The sequence below is a fragment of the Polyergus mexicanus genome, unplaced genomic scaffold, assembly GCF_030449975.1.
Source record: "Polyergus mexicanus isolate NDT 795.1 unplaced genomic scaffold, iyPolMexi1.0 SCAF_11, whole genome shotgun sequence".
In the NCBI taxonomy this organism is placed as follows: Eukaryota; Metazoa; Arthropoda; class Insecta; order Hymenoptera; family Formicidae; genus Polyergus; species Polyergus mexicanus.
In genome coordinates, this window is record NW_027223331.1 from 3,669,857 (window position 1) to 3,685,891 (window position 16,035).

Genomic DNA, 16,035 nt, shown 5'->3' on the forward strand with positions numbered 1-16,035 from the left:
TCATAATAAGAATTGCTTATTCCTTTTCGCGCAAATTTAATAAGATTTGTCATCAGTTTTTTTATTTTCTTGATTAAACGTTTTGAATCTCGAATAAAATTTCTATTAATATAAAATTTTCTTGAAATTAATCCGTAAATGAGATTATTTTCAGACATTCATTTCTAACATTAAAACTCAATTTGCAAAAGATTTAATAATATTAAATATCTTTTTCAAATAAAAATATATAAAGTGATCACTTTTTAAACAATCAACTTTATAGTATAATAATTCTTTCATTCGCATTAATTACTCAAAAAGTTTCTAACATATCGAGGAACGCTTTTTTCTTTCTTCCTTTAAATTCTCGCTAAACAGACATCGGCTCGAAATTCGCCGAGAAATCAATCACAATCATCGCGGCCGGAATTGGACACCTTGTATATCTCGGCAAAATTCGCCAGCGCACGGACATCCCGAACGCAATCGATTCAGGGCAACCATCCGGCGCTTTTACAACGTCGATCTACGGTGATCCTCTTCGCACACTCGACTTGTGCAATCACTCACGTTGATTTTTCTTTTCGCGTGCTCTCGCTGCAGTTATAGCCGATCCCGCCGAGCTATTGGAGCACGTGGAAATATCGCGTCGACGAAATGCGAGGAACTTATTTCCGAATGTGATATCGTACATTACATGTTCGGTTTTAACACGCTCCATTTTCGCCTCATTATAGAAGGATCAAATTTGCTGTATAGAATAATATGATACATTAATTTTTTTTAATTGGCGTTTTTTTCGAATTGGATTATTTATTTTAATCTCTTTATTATCTTTTTTTATATAAAACAATCATATTATATATAGTAGCATTTTTGCTATAGAAATGGCTGATACATTTAAATTTCACTGGCATTTGCAAAGAAAAAATATTTAAATCCACTCTTAAAAAGTCAATTTCTATAGTTTGATAATTTAATATTATAATAGTCAAAAAATAATTTATATAAATAAATTTGTTTATAATTGTACTCTCTCTCTCTTTCTCTCTTTGTTTCTGCTGCGTAACGGGGGAGGTTTTACGTTTCAAAAAATTCTAATCCTTGTATCGCATGCTTCCATGTGTTAGCGGCTGTTTGACAGCGCGAAGATTATTATGATAGTTTTGAAGAAGACAGAGCTTTTCTCTGAAATGTATATAATTGTGTATAATAGTATATATGTATCAGTAAAAAAAACAAACAATTTATTATTGTCTCAATTATTACTTATAAATATTATTTAATAATTATTACTTTATGTGGAATTTTTCTTCCTTATTTGTTATTTATAAAATATCTTAAATTGTATGATATAGGCAATTAAAATTCTCCCTTATATGTATATAAAATATAGTATATCGCGCGCGCTTATAGTATAGTATATCGTTATATGTAAAATATTTTGGCATCAAAATAATAATAACACGCGGTGTTCAGTTTTTGCAACATACAGCTAATGTTTACGTGCTTCGATCCTCGACTCTGTTATCATTCGTGTGACAACACTCGAGCAGGAACATAGTAATGCTCCGTTTTGCTCCGTCGAATTCTTTTTCTAAACGCGATCGCGATCAGTATCGAGAAATTCATTTGCTATTATAATACATTTAATAATTAATTAATATTTATAATATGTAATTACATACATATATCGCGACAATAGGCCCCAAAGTGCATATTTCACGTGATTTATTCATTTAATCAAGTAAGAATCGAATTAATAAGAAATCAAACTTTAAATTATTTTATTTCGTTGCGATTTTTGGGACTATAATTATTTCCTTAACATTACTATAATCATTTCCGCAACATAGAATCAAATATACTTTGTACGTGATATTTTATCATTTAACACTTTCCGACGACCGAAATATAATTCGGATTAAAAACGTAAAGTAAAACAATCAAATTGTAAGTCCGAGTAATTAACATAACGATAAATTCCGATATATCAATCGTTTAATAAATAATTGATCAATAAATATTTTAATTATTATATATATATTATATATTTATATTATATATATATATATGTGTGTGTGTGTGTGTGTGTGTGTGTGTATGTCATAGTATGTAAAATATTTTGACATCAATAATATGGTATTCTGGCGGCGTATAACACTCTATTGTTTACGTGTTACAGCCTTGATATCATTCGTACGGTGACACTTGAACGGTAATGTAGTAGCGTGCGGACGCTCGGTCAATTCCTTTTCTAAACGCGATCGTGATAAGTATCGGGAAATGTGAGCAATGAATAATGAACAGTGAACAGTGAACAGTGAGCTACGAACAATGAACGGTGAGCGGTGAGCATATTTATATATATTATAATTATATATAGATATTATTTCGAATTATATCACAAAGTAAATTTGTAATGTTCTAGTATACATAAAAATTATAGTAAAATTGAAAAATGTCGAAAAATCAGCGAATAATATTCATTGATGCGTCAAACTATATTTTTGATTTTCTCTTTAATTCAATCAGAAATTAATGTATAGCTTGCACGATATCTACGGCTAGCATTACTTTATAAACGTATTTTACGATGGGTCGTTAGCGCTAAAGTCAGATCCGGATTTTAATCCTATAATTTTTTAACTGTCCCCACGAAACTATCTCCTCGAGGGTCATAACTCCGGTTTCTGAATCGGGTAGATAGCAGTGGTCACGACTTAGAACTGCCATGATCTGACGAGCCCGGATTACATTTGATCCTTTTGGGTTTGCGCTCCCCTCGCGCGACACCTTTTACTTAGCGTGGAAGTCGCTGTATAAAATAACACGTGACAGAGTCGATCGTAGTTCGGGAACTTCCGTGTCATTGGATATTCCGTTCAGCTCGACCCGTACGTTTGTTAACGCGCGCGTTATCGCCATGATTTATAGACCGTATAAATATACCGTGCGCGCAACGTTGGCATAACGTATGCTACTGATATCTGCTTCTACTTTGTTATTTCTACCTTCCAACGAAACGAACGGATCGCGTAAATTTTCCACGAGAGATGAAATATAAACACTCCGATCTTCGCTCAATTAATTACTGGCTGACGTTAAGATGCGCGTGAGCTCCGGTGAATAACAAATTTATAGCTCTACTCGAGGATGAGATCATTCCAATTACTCTATTCGCTCGGGAAATTTGACGTTTAATCATCACTGGTATAAAGAAAGAAGATATAAAATTAAGACGTAAAATGAAACGGATTGTCAAGAAGATTCGTTAGACACGCAACATCATTCATAAATTCATCCACGTAATTTAACAGATAAAGTTTTATCGAATTGATCATTTGTCGAACTAATCAAGGAGATAGATTTTTCATTATTGTTCATTTTTAAGTATTAATTGAGCAAAGGAAATTAAACATTATAGAAAATATAGAAATAGAATTATAGAAAAAAGTTTATAAAAATATATATAGTTTACACAATAAATTACATAAGGTTTAGATCATGTACACAATACATATATATAAAAATATATATAAAAATCTTTTATATATTATAAAATAGGCAGGGTTAAAAATTAATATTTAGAATATTATAAGCGTTTACGTTGTTTAGAGAATATTATCGTCAAATTATGTATTAAAATAATTACTTTTAAACGATTTTCACAACGTAAATTTGCAGCGCAGCGAAACAAGGAGATGTAACGTAGTTAATCTAAAAAAAAAAAAAAAAAGACAAGCTTGCGTGAAAGAGTGAAAATTGTTGTCTCGAGTACCAAGTTACCGAGGATCGAAGATTAGAAAGTGTTTGGACTCAAGAAGAGGTCTGAGGTCGTTTTGCATGAGATTGCGAAAGTGATGAGGAGGGTTGCCAATGGCTCGACCGCAAACACCTCACGTACCGTCGTGTAGATTAAAGTTCGCCCATCCTCTCCCTCCTTATAAGCTTTCGTGTGCGTGCTGAAAACACACGGGAAATGTTGCGAGTTCACGAGGAAGAGCAAATCGCGATCAGGTTCGGGTGCAAGAGTGAGCGATGGTGATAGTAGCGTAGTAATGGCGAGAGGAAAAATCAACTCACGAACTTACCCGGGATCAGACACGCGTCCTACAACGTCAGTAAGCCTTGGATCGACACTGTCGTCGGGAATAAGACGGTATTCCGTCACAAGATCTCTGTCCAACTTTGCCGACTACGTCGTATTAAAAGCTCGTACGGATCGTACGTGATCGACGTCGTCGATTTCCGCGCAACACATGGAATCCGCCATTATGTATATTTCGGCACATTTGTCGCGGGAGATTCTGCCCTTTCACGATGTCATTTTATGTGTATTACGATATCTGTATTTTTGCTTGAAAAAGAATAGTACTCTATATTGTGTAAGATATATTATTGAAGAATATACAGAATATTTTTCAGATCTATATCGTATAGATTTCAAAATTATTCTGTGCACATATATTTTTGCACGACAAATTGTGATTATTGTCAAAACAAAATTACATATCAGTTATAAAAACTATAATCGAGCAAAGATTTACTTTCGTTGTTGAAATTATTTCTGTTATTTGATATATTGATTTTTTAATTGAAACGTTAAATTGATTTTGCCATGGAATGCTCTCTTGCAATAATGCGATAGTACAAATATAACGTAGATTATTTTAAATGAAGCTAAATCTATGTGACACAAACAGATCTGCTAGGAGAAGATAGACGAACAAGTTTTTATTAAACTGACAGCAGTTTTAAATATATACATGAAATTAATCTAAGTTTCTTATTGTATTTTGATAGAAGTTTTAATTTACGTTTCCCAGATTTAATTTCTACGGCCAATTAATTTATAATTGTGACAGTGTGACGTCGCATTTATTTTATCAAAAATTCTTGATATCTCAGAGAAACTATTCTAGTTTACCGTTAAAATAAGATAAAGAATTTAAGCAGTCACAATAAAAAATCCCTGTGTTCGCCCTTCGTTAAATCGTGATAATTATTAAATTTGTCCTATCATAATTTTATCGCGGATTCTGCCAGCGTAAAAGATTACTAATATTCTACGAGAAACACAATTTCACAGCCGTTAAACGCAGTTCGCTCGAGAATGTCGGCATCAAGCTTTTCCCTCGAAAACTTGCCTCGCACGAGAAGACGAACGTTAATTATGTGTTGGACGTAAAACACGCATGTGTCCGTCTCTTAATCTAATAGCGTGAATTCCAGGGACTTTTACTGTCGTGATTCATCGTAGACCGCCATTGTCTCGCACCGTTTTTGACACGTCACTTAAAAACACATCTAAGAGCAGTGCGATCATCAAGAATTATAGTGACGATTTTTTAGCGAGAACAATTGTCGCAATTTGTTCACGACTATTTTATGTGCCTTATTTCGAAAATCATTTTAATCGTCATATTTTACTTTCTTAACATTTCTATGAATGAAAAACAAAATTATAAAATTGCGGCTAATTTCAATTTTATTTTATACGTATATGAAGAATGGTTATTTAATTTGTTGAAAAATCAACAGATATAGCAATGAGTCAGATATGATTGAAAATTATAATTCTATAAGATTGATGATATTGAATTAGACGTGGCTGAAAATTGTAATAAAATAGTGAGAGATAAACCCCAGAATTTCCCTGTACGCGCGCGCAAATAAATCGAACTCGCCGTTAATTGCAACTGCAACGAAATTGATTCCGCCGTTTTATTCCATTTATTCGGCGTTATATAAAATATAGTAATTATGAGCACGCCGTGCGACATCGACATTTTAATTATCAAATTTTACATTGCATCCCGTCGATATTTCGGGAGATATTTGGGAGGAATCGCGGGCCTGTCACTTTCAATAAAAGCGCGCCAACGAATTAATAGTGAATTACGTGTGTTCGCGTCTCGTCGCTTATTCGGTCCCGATGTAAAATATTCGCCACGGATTATCCGTAATCTGCTTACAGCAATACGCGATCGGGGCTTCTGGGACAATCTGTAAAGATTAATGGTACGAAACGTCGCGTCCGCGTGATCGATTCACTCATCGTGATGAGTTTGCGTTAGGGCGGACCAGTTTTAACGCAGCGCGACGTCGCGACGCTGACGGCCATAAACATATGAGGGTTGCACGGCAGTAATTTTGAGCCGTAAAAGTGGAGGCTCAGGCTTACAAAAGGGAATGACGTAGGCTCGCGCCGACATTAACTCGAATCGTTACCGTTTTACTGATCCCAAATAGTCACCGAGGAATATTTAATGGCAATGAAAATTGACCGGGCAAACTACATTGTTTAATCGATGATTCTATATATATATATATATTACATTGCAGCTAGCTGGAAAATTTATACATCCTTTTTTATATATTCGAGTGCAATGCCAGATAGCACTGCCTATGAATGATACCTCTTTAATTTACAGATCGCGATTGTAGCCTTGATAAGACAACATTGTGTATATTACGATATTTTTAAAATGTAATTAAATTCTCCAAGAACGGCGCGTTGTATCAAATAAATTTGCCATCGTGCATTACATTGCCAACATATAAAAGATAATATGTTTATTGCCACAACATGTTTATCTTTTAGAAGCCGATCGACGTTCATATATGAAAAAAATTTATGATATTCAATCTCTTGTTTTTATTTTGATTAAATGTATGATATGAGTATTTATACGAAAATTTATAAATGTATTATTATTCTGCAAAATTAAATTATTTTATTCATTAAAATTCCTTACTTAATATTATCCTTTTACATATTTTATATTACATTTCTCCCAAAATATAGCAATATGAAACAAAGCAGATAATAAATTTTTAATATTTCTTTAATGGAACGTAATTGTTTGTAATTTAATTATTTTAAAGGATTAAAATGTTTTACATATTTTTATACAACGAGAGAATACAAAAAGTTAATCTGTTGATGATTAATCGCAAGTCTCACGGTTTAACAATGTACGATTAATGGAAGTTTTCGGTATAGTAGCGCGCGAGAATGAAAATCATCGTTTAATATTCATATTCTAAAAAAGGGCGTGTAATATTTAAAAATAATTCGCGATCGTGCGAGAGATGGGCGTACCGAGACTTTAAGCGGTTAAGAGTCCGATATACAATATTTTTAATTAAGTATCATAAATGAACAGAACCGTCGCGGCGGACTCGGAAAATTGTAACATTTCCACGGCACGCCACAATTACGGAGCGAGAGATCGCTGTTCGTGCGTGTATCGCGCGAATTAATTTCCCGTCGTAAAGCTTCCTATTATTTTAATAGCCACCGTCCGTAGGAGTGACGATAAAACTCTCGCTATACGGGATTACGCGACGCGCGCACGTGGTCTCACTGTCTAAGAGAGGAAACACGGACTGCACTATATACGGAAGTCGCGTTAGCGCTCGTAAAGAGAGCTCTCCCTCGATAGAAGCGGCGAGAGCGGTGAATCGCCATGAGATGGAAGGGGATGATAAAGGGCGGCGAGGGACGCGCGCAATAGTACGGGGGTTGCGTGAGGGACGAAGCGAGGTGTAGACGAATCGGAGAAATAGCCCGGCTTAATCGGCTCGCACGCACTTTACGCGGCAACATGGCGCGACGCGGAAAACGCATCCGTCGCGCGGCGGCTCACGCGCGCGAACCCCGGGATCGGGCTCGTTTCTTCCCGGTATAATGCCCGCGAAATAGCCCCTTTAGTATGATATACGTATCACTTACGCGGCGCGATAATGAAAAGATTTGCCGGCTCTTTATGACTTCCGCGCAACGGCTAACAGGATCGTTCGTTTCCCTCCCGGTGCCTCTCCTTCGGCCTCTCCTCGCGCATTTTTCCTTCTCGGATTTTCCGGATTATGCCGTATTCGATCAATGTATCATAAACTGCATCATTCGATACTTTATATGTGGTGGCGGAGCTCTCTTTATAAAAAAATAAAAGAACACGAGTAATTTTCAATCAAAAAATTAATAGTTGCATTTTTCAACGAGTCTAACAATAAGATAAATATTTCATTGGTTTTTAAACTCGTGAAAAAATACAGATATTTATTTCCTTAATCAAGAATTTCAAAAATAACTTTCCCCATATATTTCCTTTCTAGATGTCAGAATAAAAGATATAAAAAATTAAGATGGTGAAAGTTTTGCGAGCGCAACTTTCTAAACGATACTAAGTTACTGGGTGCTTTAGTAAATTATGTTACCACGGCACGGCATGAGATTCTCGATCGTGTAACCAGTAAGCGGATCGTTTTGCGAAAGCGTCACAGAAGCGGCTGATATACACTCGCGCCGTTCTACGAAGCGGGGATCGTTTCAACACACCCGGGGCGACTTTGTAGCATCGCTGGGGCGTTTAACAAGTCCAGAACGACGAATTGTGGGCGGTTGCGAGTGAGTTAGGGCGACGTTTTGGGGAATCGAGTCGAGTAAGCGTATCGCGTATCAGCCGGCAGTTACGCGAATGAGCGATGCTGGGAAAACATCGTGCTTTGTGTGTGTGTTTATTACTCTATTTTTCCGCACACGCTAAATCTTACTTAAAATCTGTGCAGGAGCCCCATTTTTTATTCTTACTTTTCTTTATCTTTCTCACTGCAATTTATGAAACCCATTGCTTTTTTGACGTGAAAACAGACGCAATTAGTTTTATCATTATTTTGTCTTCCATTAAATAGAGTTTAATATTTGTTTAAACCGCAGGATAGAATAATATAATGATATTTTATTTTAATTGTTCAATGACTAAAGTATTTCTTTTGTAACAATAATAACATCTCCTCAGGTAGTGATATTTGACCACATACGTTTATTGGTCACAAATCATTTTTTATGTACCATGTATAGTATTCTGAGAGGACTTAACTCTAGTGCACGATGTATATCCTGCTCTATGCTACTGTATTTCTCACTGACCCTCCACTATAAAATTCATTCTCTCACTCGCTCTTTTTCTGTCTCTGAAATTCACTCGGTCGCTCGCTCGCTTTGTATATATGTACGCGTGTGCCTGCCTCTCAGCTTAGCGAAGCTCCTCTCGGGGCTTACACTCTATTTCCATGACACCCCCTCCTTGTCTCGTAACTGTGCGCGTCCCGGTAACGAGCCCGCCGTACTGTCGAGGAGGAAAAAGATTGGATTCCCGAGAATCTCGAGAGAAGAATTTTTTAATACGCGTACATAAACGTTTCGCATCGAGTTGTGCGACGTTCCGACGACGTAAAAATGTTCTTTATGCGAGAGGCTTTTCGGTCACGAAATGTCGAACGAAATGCGAGCGCGTTCTGAAACCAAGAAGAACGTTAATTCCGACGGCATATCACTCTCATATTTTCTCGTTCTTCTCTTCGAAATAATATAGTTTCGCAACTCTTGCTGCAATTAACACAAACACTGATAATTTCACGGAGCAGTTTTATCGATGCAGTACGAAATATACGTAATGTAGCCTCGTGAAGCAATATTCATTTAATATTGTATATCATATCGATTTACAACAGTATTATTTTTATTATATCATACTTCTCGACTTGCTTATTTAATATATGTATTAATAGGAAAAGTTTATAATAAGATAATATTTTTTTGTATCGAAAAATCGCGAATATAATTTAAATATCTATAACATTTATATATAAGATATTAATCAAAATTAAATCGACAATTAAAAAGTTGCTTCGACACTGCACGACATGTTCGTTTATCTTCAACACTGATCGATAACAGCCTCGTTCGTCACATTGCTAGGCGAAATAATGCAGCAACCTCGGATCAACCCGCGAGAAACAGAAATGACAGAATGTAGGAATGCAGGCGAATCTTAAAAGGGTCGCGATCCCATCCGACTGCCGACTGTACATGTCTGAATTGTCGACAGAGAGAGAGAGAGAGAGAGGGGGGGGGGGAGAGGGAGAAGGAATTTTTCCAGATACTTTCACGGGATGAAGGCACCTCTCGTTTTAGTAGACTGCAAGGAAACCTCGCGATACTTTGCAGAAGATGAGAGAAATGATTGTTAAAAGCTGCCGTCATCCTCGCACATGTCAGTGTTTTCGTTCTCAGGGGAGATTTCCCAGTATGCTAGAAAGGTTGCGGGATGAAGTAAGTTGGAGCAAAATTGATGATTGATTCGACGTTGCATCAGAATGAGAGATTTAAAAAGAGATAGTTTGAATTTTTTTTTTTTTTTTTTTCGAGTAATTGATGTCCAGAGAAGGCTAGTGGTGAAATGTTTAAAAAAACATGAGAGAATTTAAAATTCGTAAAATTGATTTGGTTTGGTTAAGATTATTTTTTTATTCATTACTACTCGATTTATGTAGCGACTTGATTTTGGTTAAATTAAATTTGATCAATCATTCCTCAAAGCAATATTAAATCGACCAAGTAAGGATCAATGGTAATTTTAGGCAATCAGCACCTTGGATAATCTCAATAATTTTTTTTTTTTTTTTTTAATAAATGGTCCAAAGTTAATTTCAACGGAATTTTGTTTGATCAGACGCTAGGTAAGGTCGAAAACGAGAGCGAAATAAACAAGAGAGGAGAGGATTAAGTTGCTTCAATCCTGGGCTTGCGAATGATTAATTGCCGAAATAACTGCAGACACGAGGAACCATTTAGACCCGCGTCCCGGAATATTGTTTGGCATAGATACACTTGGTCGGAACCTATGTCTCCGAACACGCGGAACATAATATATGGAGATAGTTACGGTCCTGATCAGACATATTATGTTCCGTGTAAATGCATCGCTGTGGGCATCCATCGTGTAATGCCTTACGCGAGTATACATGAGAAACGTGCTACGAAAAATGAATTCGGTTTTCTGTCCTTAATTAACCAATAACATTCAACCACCGTGGTGCAATATCGGTGCGATGGTTCTGTTGGAAATTGTATATAAACATTTTTTATTAACATCCGCGTATTTTTTATGTTCGTAAAGATAACTGCATTTAATAAATTTATAAATCTACTTTTTTAATTCCTATAAGATAAAAGAAGGAAAATCACAAAATATTATACGTATAATGTACGAAAACTTAATTTCAATTTCTCGAATTGATGCAAGAGTTAACAGAAATTCTATTCTCTCTTGAATATAAGGCAAGCTTTATTTTAACAGTATTTTCATTTCAAATTCTCCGCGTCAACCGAGATTTTATTTTCGCTCTTTTCGCACGACGCGAGACATGGCCGATTTATTCTTTCGTCGTTGGAATCACACAGTCATACACACACACAATAAATAAAATAAAATCTGTAGGGAAAAGGGTACACGAAAAACGACGAGTCCGCGACGGCTCGTCGCGATCTACGCGTGGCACACGCGCAAATGCCTACGGTGGTTTCGCGCCTGTCACGTAGACAGTGTTTAAATTGAGCACAGAAAATCGCGACCCGCAGCTCGGTCCCGCGTGCCGGAATTTTTCTTTCGTGACGCTTATTTTTCGTCGACTCTTCGCGAAATGACTCATTATCGTCGCCACTCAAAATAAACTTCGTCTTTTTTAGTTTTTGCGCTTTCGACTACGTACTATCTATAAAATATATATATATATATATATATATATATATATATGTAACTACGTGTGTGTGTGTATGTATAATAGAAAATATGCATAAATTATTTACAAAATAAATTACAACATAAGACAATAGATTGATGAAACGACAGTATGAATTAAATAATCCAAGATTAGAAGACTATTTTTTCTCTTGCTTTCTCTTTCTCTCTCTCTCTCTCTCTCACTCTCTCTCTCTCTCTCTTTCTTTCTCTTCACTTTGTGACTACACAAGAGAAAAAACTAACTACATTTTAATTAGGGTTAATTTTAAATTAATCAAACTGGTGCAATTATAATTTTTTTATATGCATGCATGAAATATACGGTGGAAAAAATCTTAACCAATTACTTACAATTAGATATTTTTTTTCAGTAATTATATGAAATAGTACAAAAAACACGCTTTAATGATATTCCGTGCAAAACGGCGGAGAATTATTCGAGATTTTTCCGTGGGCAGAAAATGACTACCGAAAATGAGTCGCGCCTTCGGCGCCTATTAGAGGGGAGGGTAGGTCTCGTTAATTGCGCTCTCGATTTTAAATATTTTGACGTGCCGAAAATTTAACCGCGTGTGCCGCTAGACGCTGGGTTAACGAGTTACGCAAATATTTACGACCGTCCCATCGGTGTGCGAATCTTCTCGGATCTGGATGCCGCTGCGCGTTACACGGTGTTTCGAAGATTTTCATTTTTTTCGTATTAAAATAAAATTAAACGAAATCTCGCGACGAGAGAAGAATGGCCCGCATGAAAAATCACCGTTCGCCTTCTCGCGAAGAAAGGATATTACGAATGTTACGCTCCTCTTGCTGGAATCGTAAATCTTTCCGCGCCGCCGCTGAGTTTTGCGAGGTTTTACGAGACACCAACTTGGCTGCTTGCTTAAGACCAACAATTCCTCCTTGACCGATGAGCACCTGATTCCTTATTGGACATAATTTTTCTTTCTGCGTAACAAGTCGATGTATCAAAAAATAATTACAATATAAAACAACACAATTTTTAGATATGCAATATTTATTTTTTACATTATTCTTTCGTTACTTTATAATTCGTTATAATATCTTTTTGATACCATTTTATTGAACCGTCACCTACTTATTCATTGTTGTTTATATACTACAATAGACGTTCTTTCTACATAGAAAATCGTACTGACAAGAATCTCCCAAGCGATATCGGTATTAGATTTTACTGTCGGCGTCGCCACCAATATATCCGGAGGTTTCTCAATAAAACAATACTCGGGCGTGTCGCATCGACTCATCCGTTTCAATTAGGAGCTAATTGATTTCGAGTGTAAATCTAATATGTAGTAAGGTTTTTCAACGGCGTCGCACTGTTTCGATCGGGGTTGCGGTTACGGGCGGGGTTGCAAGAAGTGCTTGCAGGTGAAAGCGGTTGTTCCCACTAAAATTTACGGCGAGACGGTTAAACCTTCCTCTTTTCTTACGGTCTTTCACTAGTATCCCTCCGTTTCTCTCGCCGTTAATGAGTCCCGATCGTATGGCGCCATATGTTTCCTCGACGATGTTTTTTTTATCTTATTTTTTTTTATATTTTTTTTTATGGCGAGGGGAAAAGCGGGCTTTTACACGTCGATCGTATCTCTCCGCGTTGACGTTTCGAATCCGCGTGTAAAATGTAACTTAACCGCTTTACTACACACGCTCGCGTCCGCGGTCGGGCTGCCATTAAATGCTCGATATTTTCGGGGTTTATGTTATATTCATGCGCCGACAATGGATAGATGTGCAGTGTGGGAAATTTCATCGGCGAACGAAATACAGATAAGCAAACAGATATCCGCTGGATATGGGCGATGATGGGAAATCAATCATTCGATTGATGCAAATGCGTTTATTGTTCGCGAGGGCGAGGTTACTCTATAAAAATTTTATCGGCATAACTGTCGTCATGTACGGAGACGCGAGGACAATGTTGACCCTTATTGCATCGTTTAGATTTTAATTGATTAGTGCTCGCTTCCAGAGAATCTAAATTTCGCCGTGTTCCCTTTACTGCGTCCAAAAGAAAAGAAAGAAACTTTTAATTCGTGACATTTCCTCGAGTAACATATTTGGCTCCAATTTTTGACACAAAGAAGTCTGTATTACGTACCGCAGATAATATTTGCTAGACAGATTGAATTTGAATCGCAATCTTCATCTCTTTTGCAGGAACCTTTTCCTTTTTGACTACCCTTTTCTTTTTTCCCTTTGTCCGGCAGATGTAAAGTCAGAATATCCGATTCCCCCTTTTTAAAAACACGAATTAATATTATTAATATTATCGTAGAACACACACATATTTACAGAAATAAGATAATTAGGTTAAATGCAATATCGGAGTAAGAGATAACAAAGTTTTAAAAAATTACAATGATATGTGAGCTTATTCTAAATGATGTGATCATTTGATCAATTACTCACGAAGCTGGAATCGTCTGTGCTGAAATCGTCTATATCGATCACCCGAATATCCGATTTTTCCTACGACGGAACGACCAAGTAAGATTAGCACATAATCACGGTGTAATACTATAGTTTTCACTACCCATCTATTTGGCAGGATGATCCGCCGTACCTTATCCTTTACGATACATGGATGATACGCGGCCGAAACGGCGCATATTAACAACGCGAGGAGAAAAAGTCGGCTCATGTTGGGTTACACGCTTAAGAGGATCATAGCGTTCCACGACGTGGAAGCGCACTTTTATACCTTGGGTCTTTAAACGCTCGTTACGAAATTGTTCTATCAGCGCGTCCTTATCGAAGCGTTGTTAAAGCGTGCGCGCCTTTGGAAAATGGATCGTTGAAACTTTTCTTAACTCGAACGGAAATTATGTAAACGCGGCTGATTTCCGACGCTGTACTAAATGTTTGTAGGATTTTCCCGCTTGTTTTCGTATTTATTTATCTAAATTAGAAAAAACAAGTACATCGTAAAACGACGTTTCGCAATTTACTCGTGCGAGAAAAGGCAAATCTTTGTTATTTTAATTTTATGGCAACTTTAAAATGTTTGAGTCATATTTTATCAATGAAAAATACTTTATATACTAAAGTTTCCTTGTGTCAACTTAATTAAATTAGTCGACACAAGCATTATTAATTTGAATATTCAGGATCGATGTGAAGAATAAAATCAAGAAACCAGTGTGTTAATACAATAGTAATTAATATTAATATATTCGCGGAAAATTTTAGAAAAACGGATTAGACAAGCTCTTTCGCTATTTTTTTTTCAGAATATATTTCATCGATTATTTTGAAGCATTATGATTGTACACCGACAATGTCTATGTATCCTTATTCGATTTCATAATATGTATATTTTCTTCTTCTTCTTGATATATATATATATATTGGCAGCCTCTCCTCGGGTCCTCGGAGACAGAGAGGATACTTACTGCGCATTTTCCGCGGAATACCGCGCTACCTTTCATAAAATAAGAAATACGAGACACCCGTTTTCCAGTACTCGAGGAGGTTCGATTCCCCAAGCGCAGTATGCATTTTCGTATTCTCTCGCGCAGCTGAGTATATAGCAATACGGTTGTGACTTTCCATCGAGGAGATTGACTTTAATGATCAATAGACTCGGTAATCGCCTTTGCGGATGAATACGCGCATGGAAAAAAAAAACGATCGTAATTACGGATCTCAGGATTAAAATTTTTAATTAGCTGCGCGCCATTAACACACTTCGGTTGTTGCAGAACGAAAAGAGCACGGAAAATGCCGAGAAGGAGTAAAATTTGCATTGTATGTCGAAGTGACGGCCCTTCTTAGTCCCTGTTTTTATTCGCGTTCGGATAATTATTGCGTGCCCCCATTAGCACTTGAGCTCGCGCGTTCGCTTATTACGCGAATAATCAAAGATGTTTTCAGCCGTCGACGAAATGGCCACATTAGGAAATTGCACGCTCCGTACCGCGCATATCGTTATTTTCGCTACCTCGTTATTTGTCTTTGAAAGAGCTCTTTCATTCGGCTCGATATATGCGCGTACTCGTGCTTGTGGGAGAAATGTTTGCCTCGAATACGAGATCATTAATATCTTGCTCTTGTTGCATCGTTAGACGGGAAACAAAATTTCATAGAAGAAGATTTATTACCGCATTTTTTCGTAGTCTTAAACGATGCGCATGATTACATATGAATGATATTGAAAATACGTATAGTTGCATTAAAATATAAACACGTTTCTACCGTAAGATAAGAATTATTATTTATAAACTAAATAAAAATATCTCCTAGCACATCTTTACTAGAAAGATATATAAAACACATAAAGAAGGAAAAATTCAAGAAATTATAGGAATGTAGAAAAGATGGAAAACTATATCGCAAAAATTTAAAGCATTGTTTTTTAGAAATATTTTGTATTGTATGAAGTAGACCATTATATCGCGTACGCTCCGTTAATTTCTAACGCCACGTACTTAAAAGG

At 36.4% G+C, this 16,035-nt stretch overlaps 2 protein-coding genes and 1 long non-coding RNA gene across 6 annotated transcripts in view; 1 reads left to right on the forward strand and 2 right to left on the reverse strand.

Annotated features, from left to right (window-relative positions):
- Nucleotides 1–16,035, forward strand: part of LOC138937728 (kinesin-like protein KIF26A) — a 317,690-nt gene that overhangs the window by 143,919 nt on the left and 157,736 nt on the right. The window lies entirely within an intron of this gene.
- Nucleotides 1–16,035, reverse strand: part of LOC138937734 (uncharacterized) — a 272,331-nt gene that overhangs the window by 36,101 nt on the left and 220,195 nt on the right. The gene's annotated exons all lie outside the window — the stretch shown is intronic.
- On the reverse strand, nt 12,622–14,450 carry LOC138937658 (uncharacterized). The gene is made up of 4 exons (XM_070304139.1): nt 14,164–14,450; nt 14,010–14,069; nt 13,699–13,834; nt 12,622–13,598 (listed from the first exon to the last, which is right to left on the reverse strand). The coding sequence occupies exons 1-4, from the start codon at nt 14,239–14,241 to the stop codon at nt 13,459–13,461; spliced, it is 414 nt and encodes a 137-aa protein (XP_070160240.1). The 5' UTR covers nt 14,242–14,450; the 3' UTR covers nt 12,622–13,458.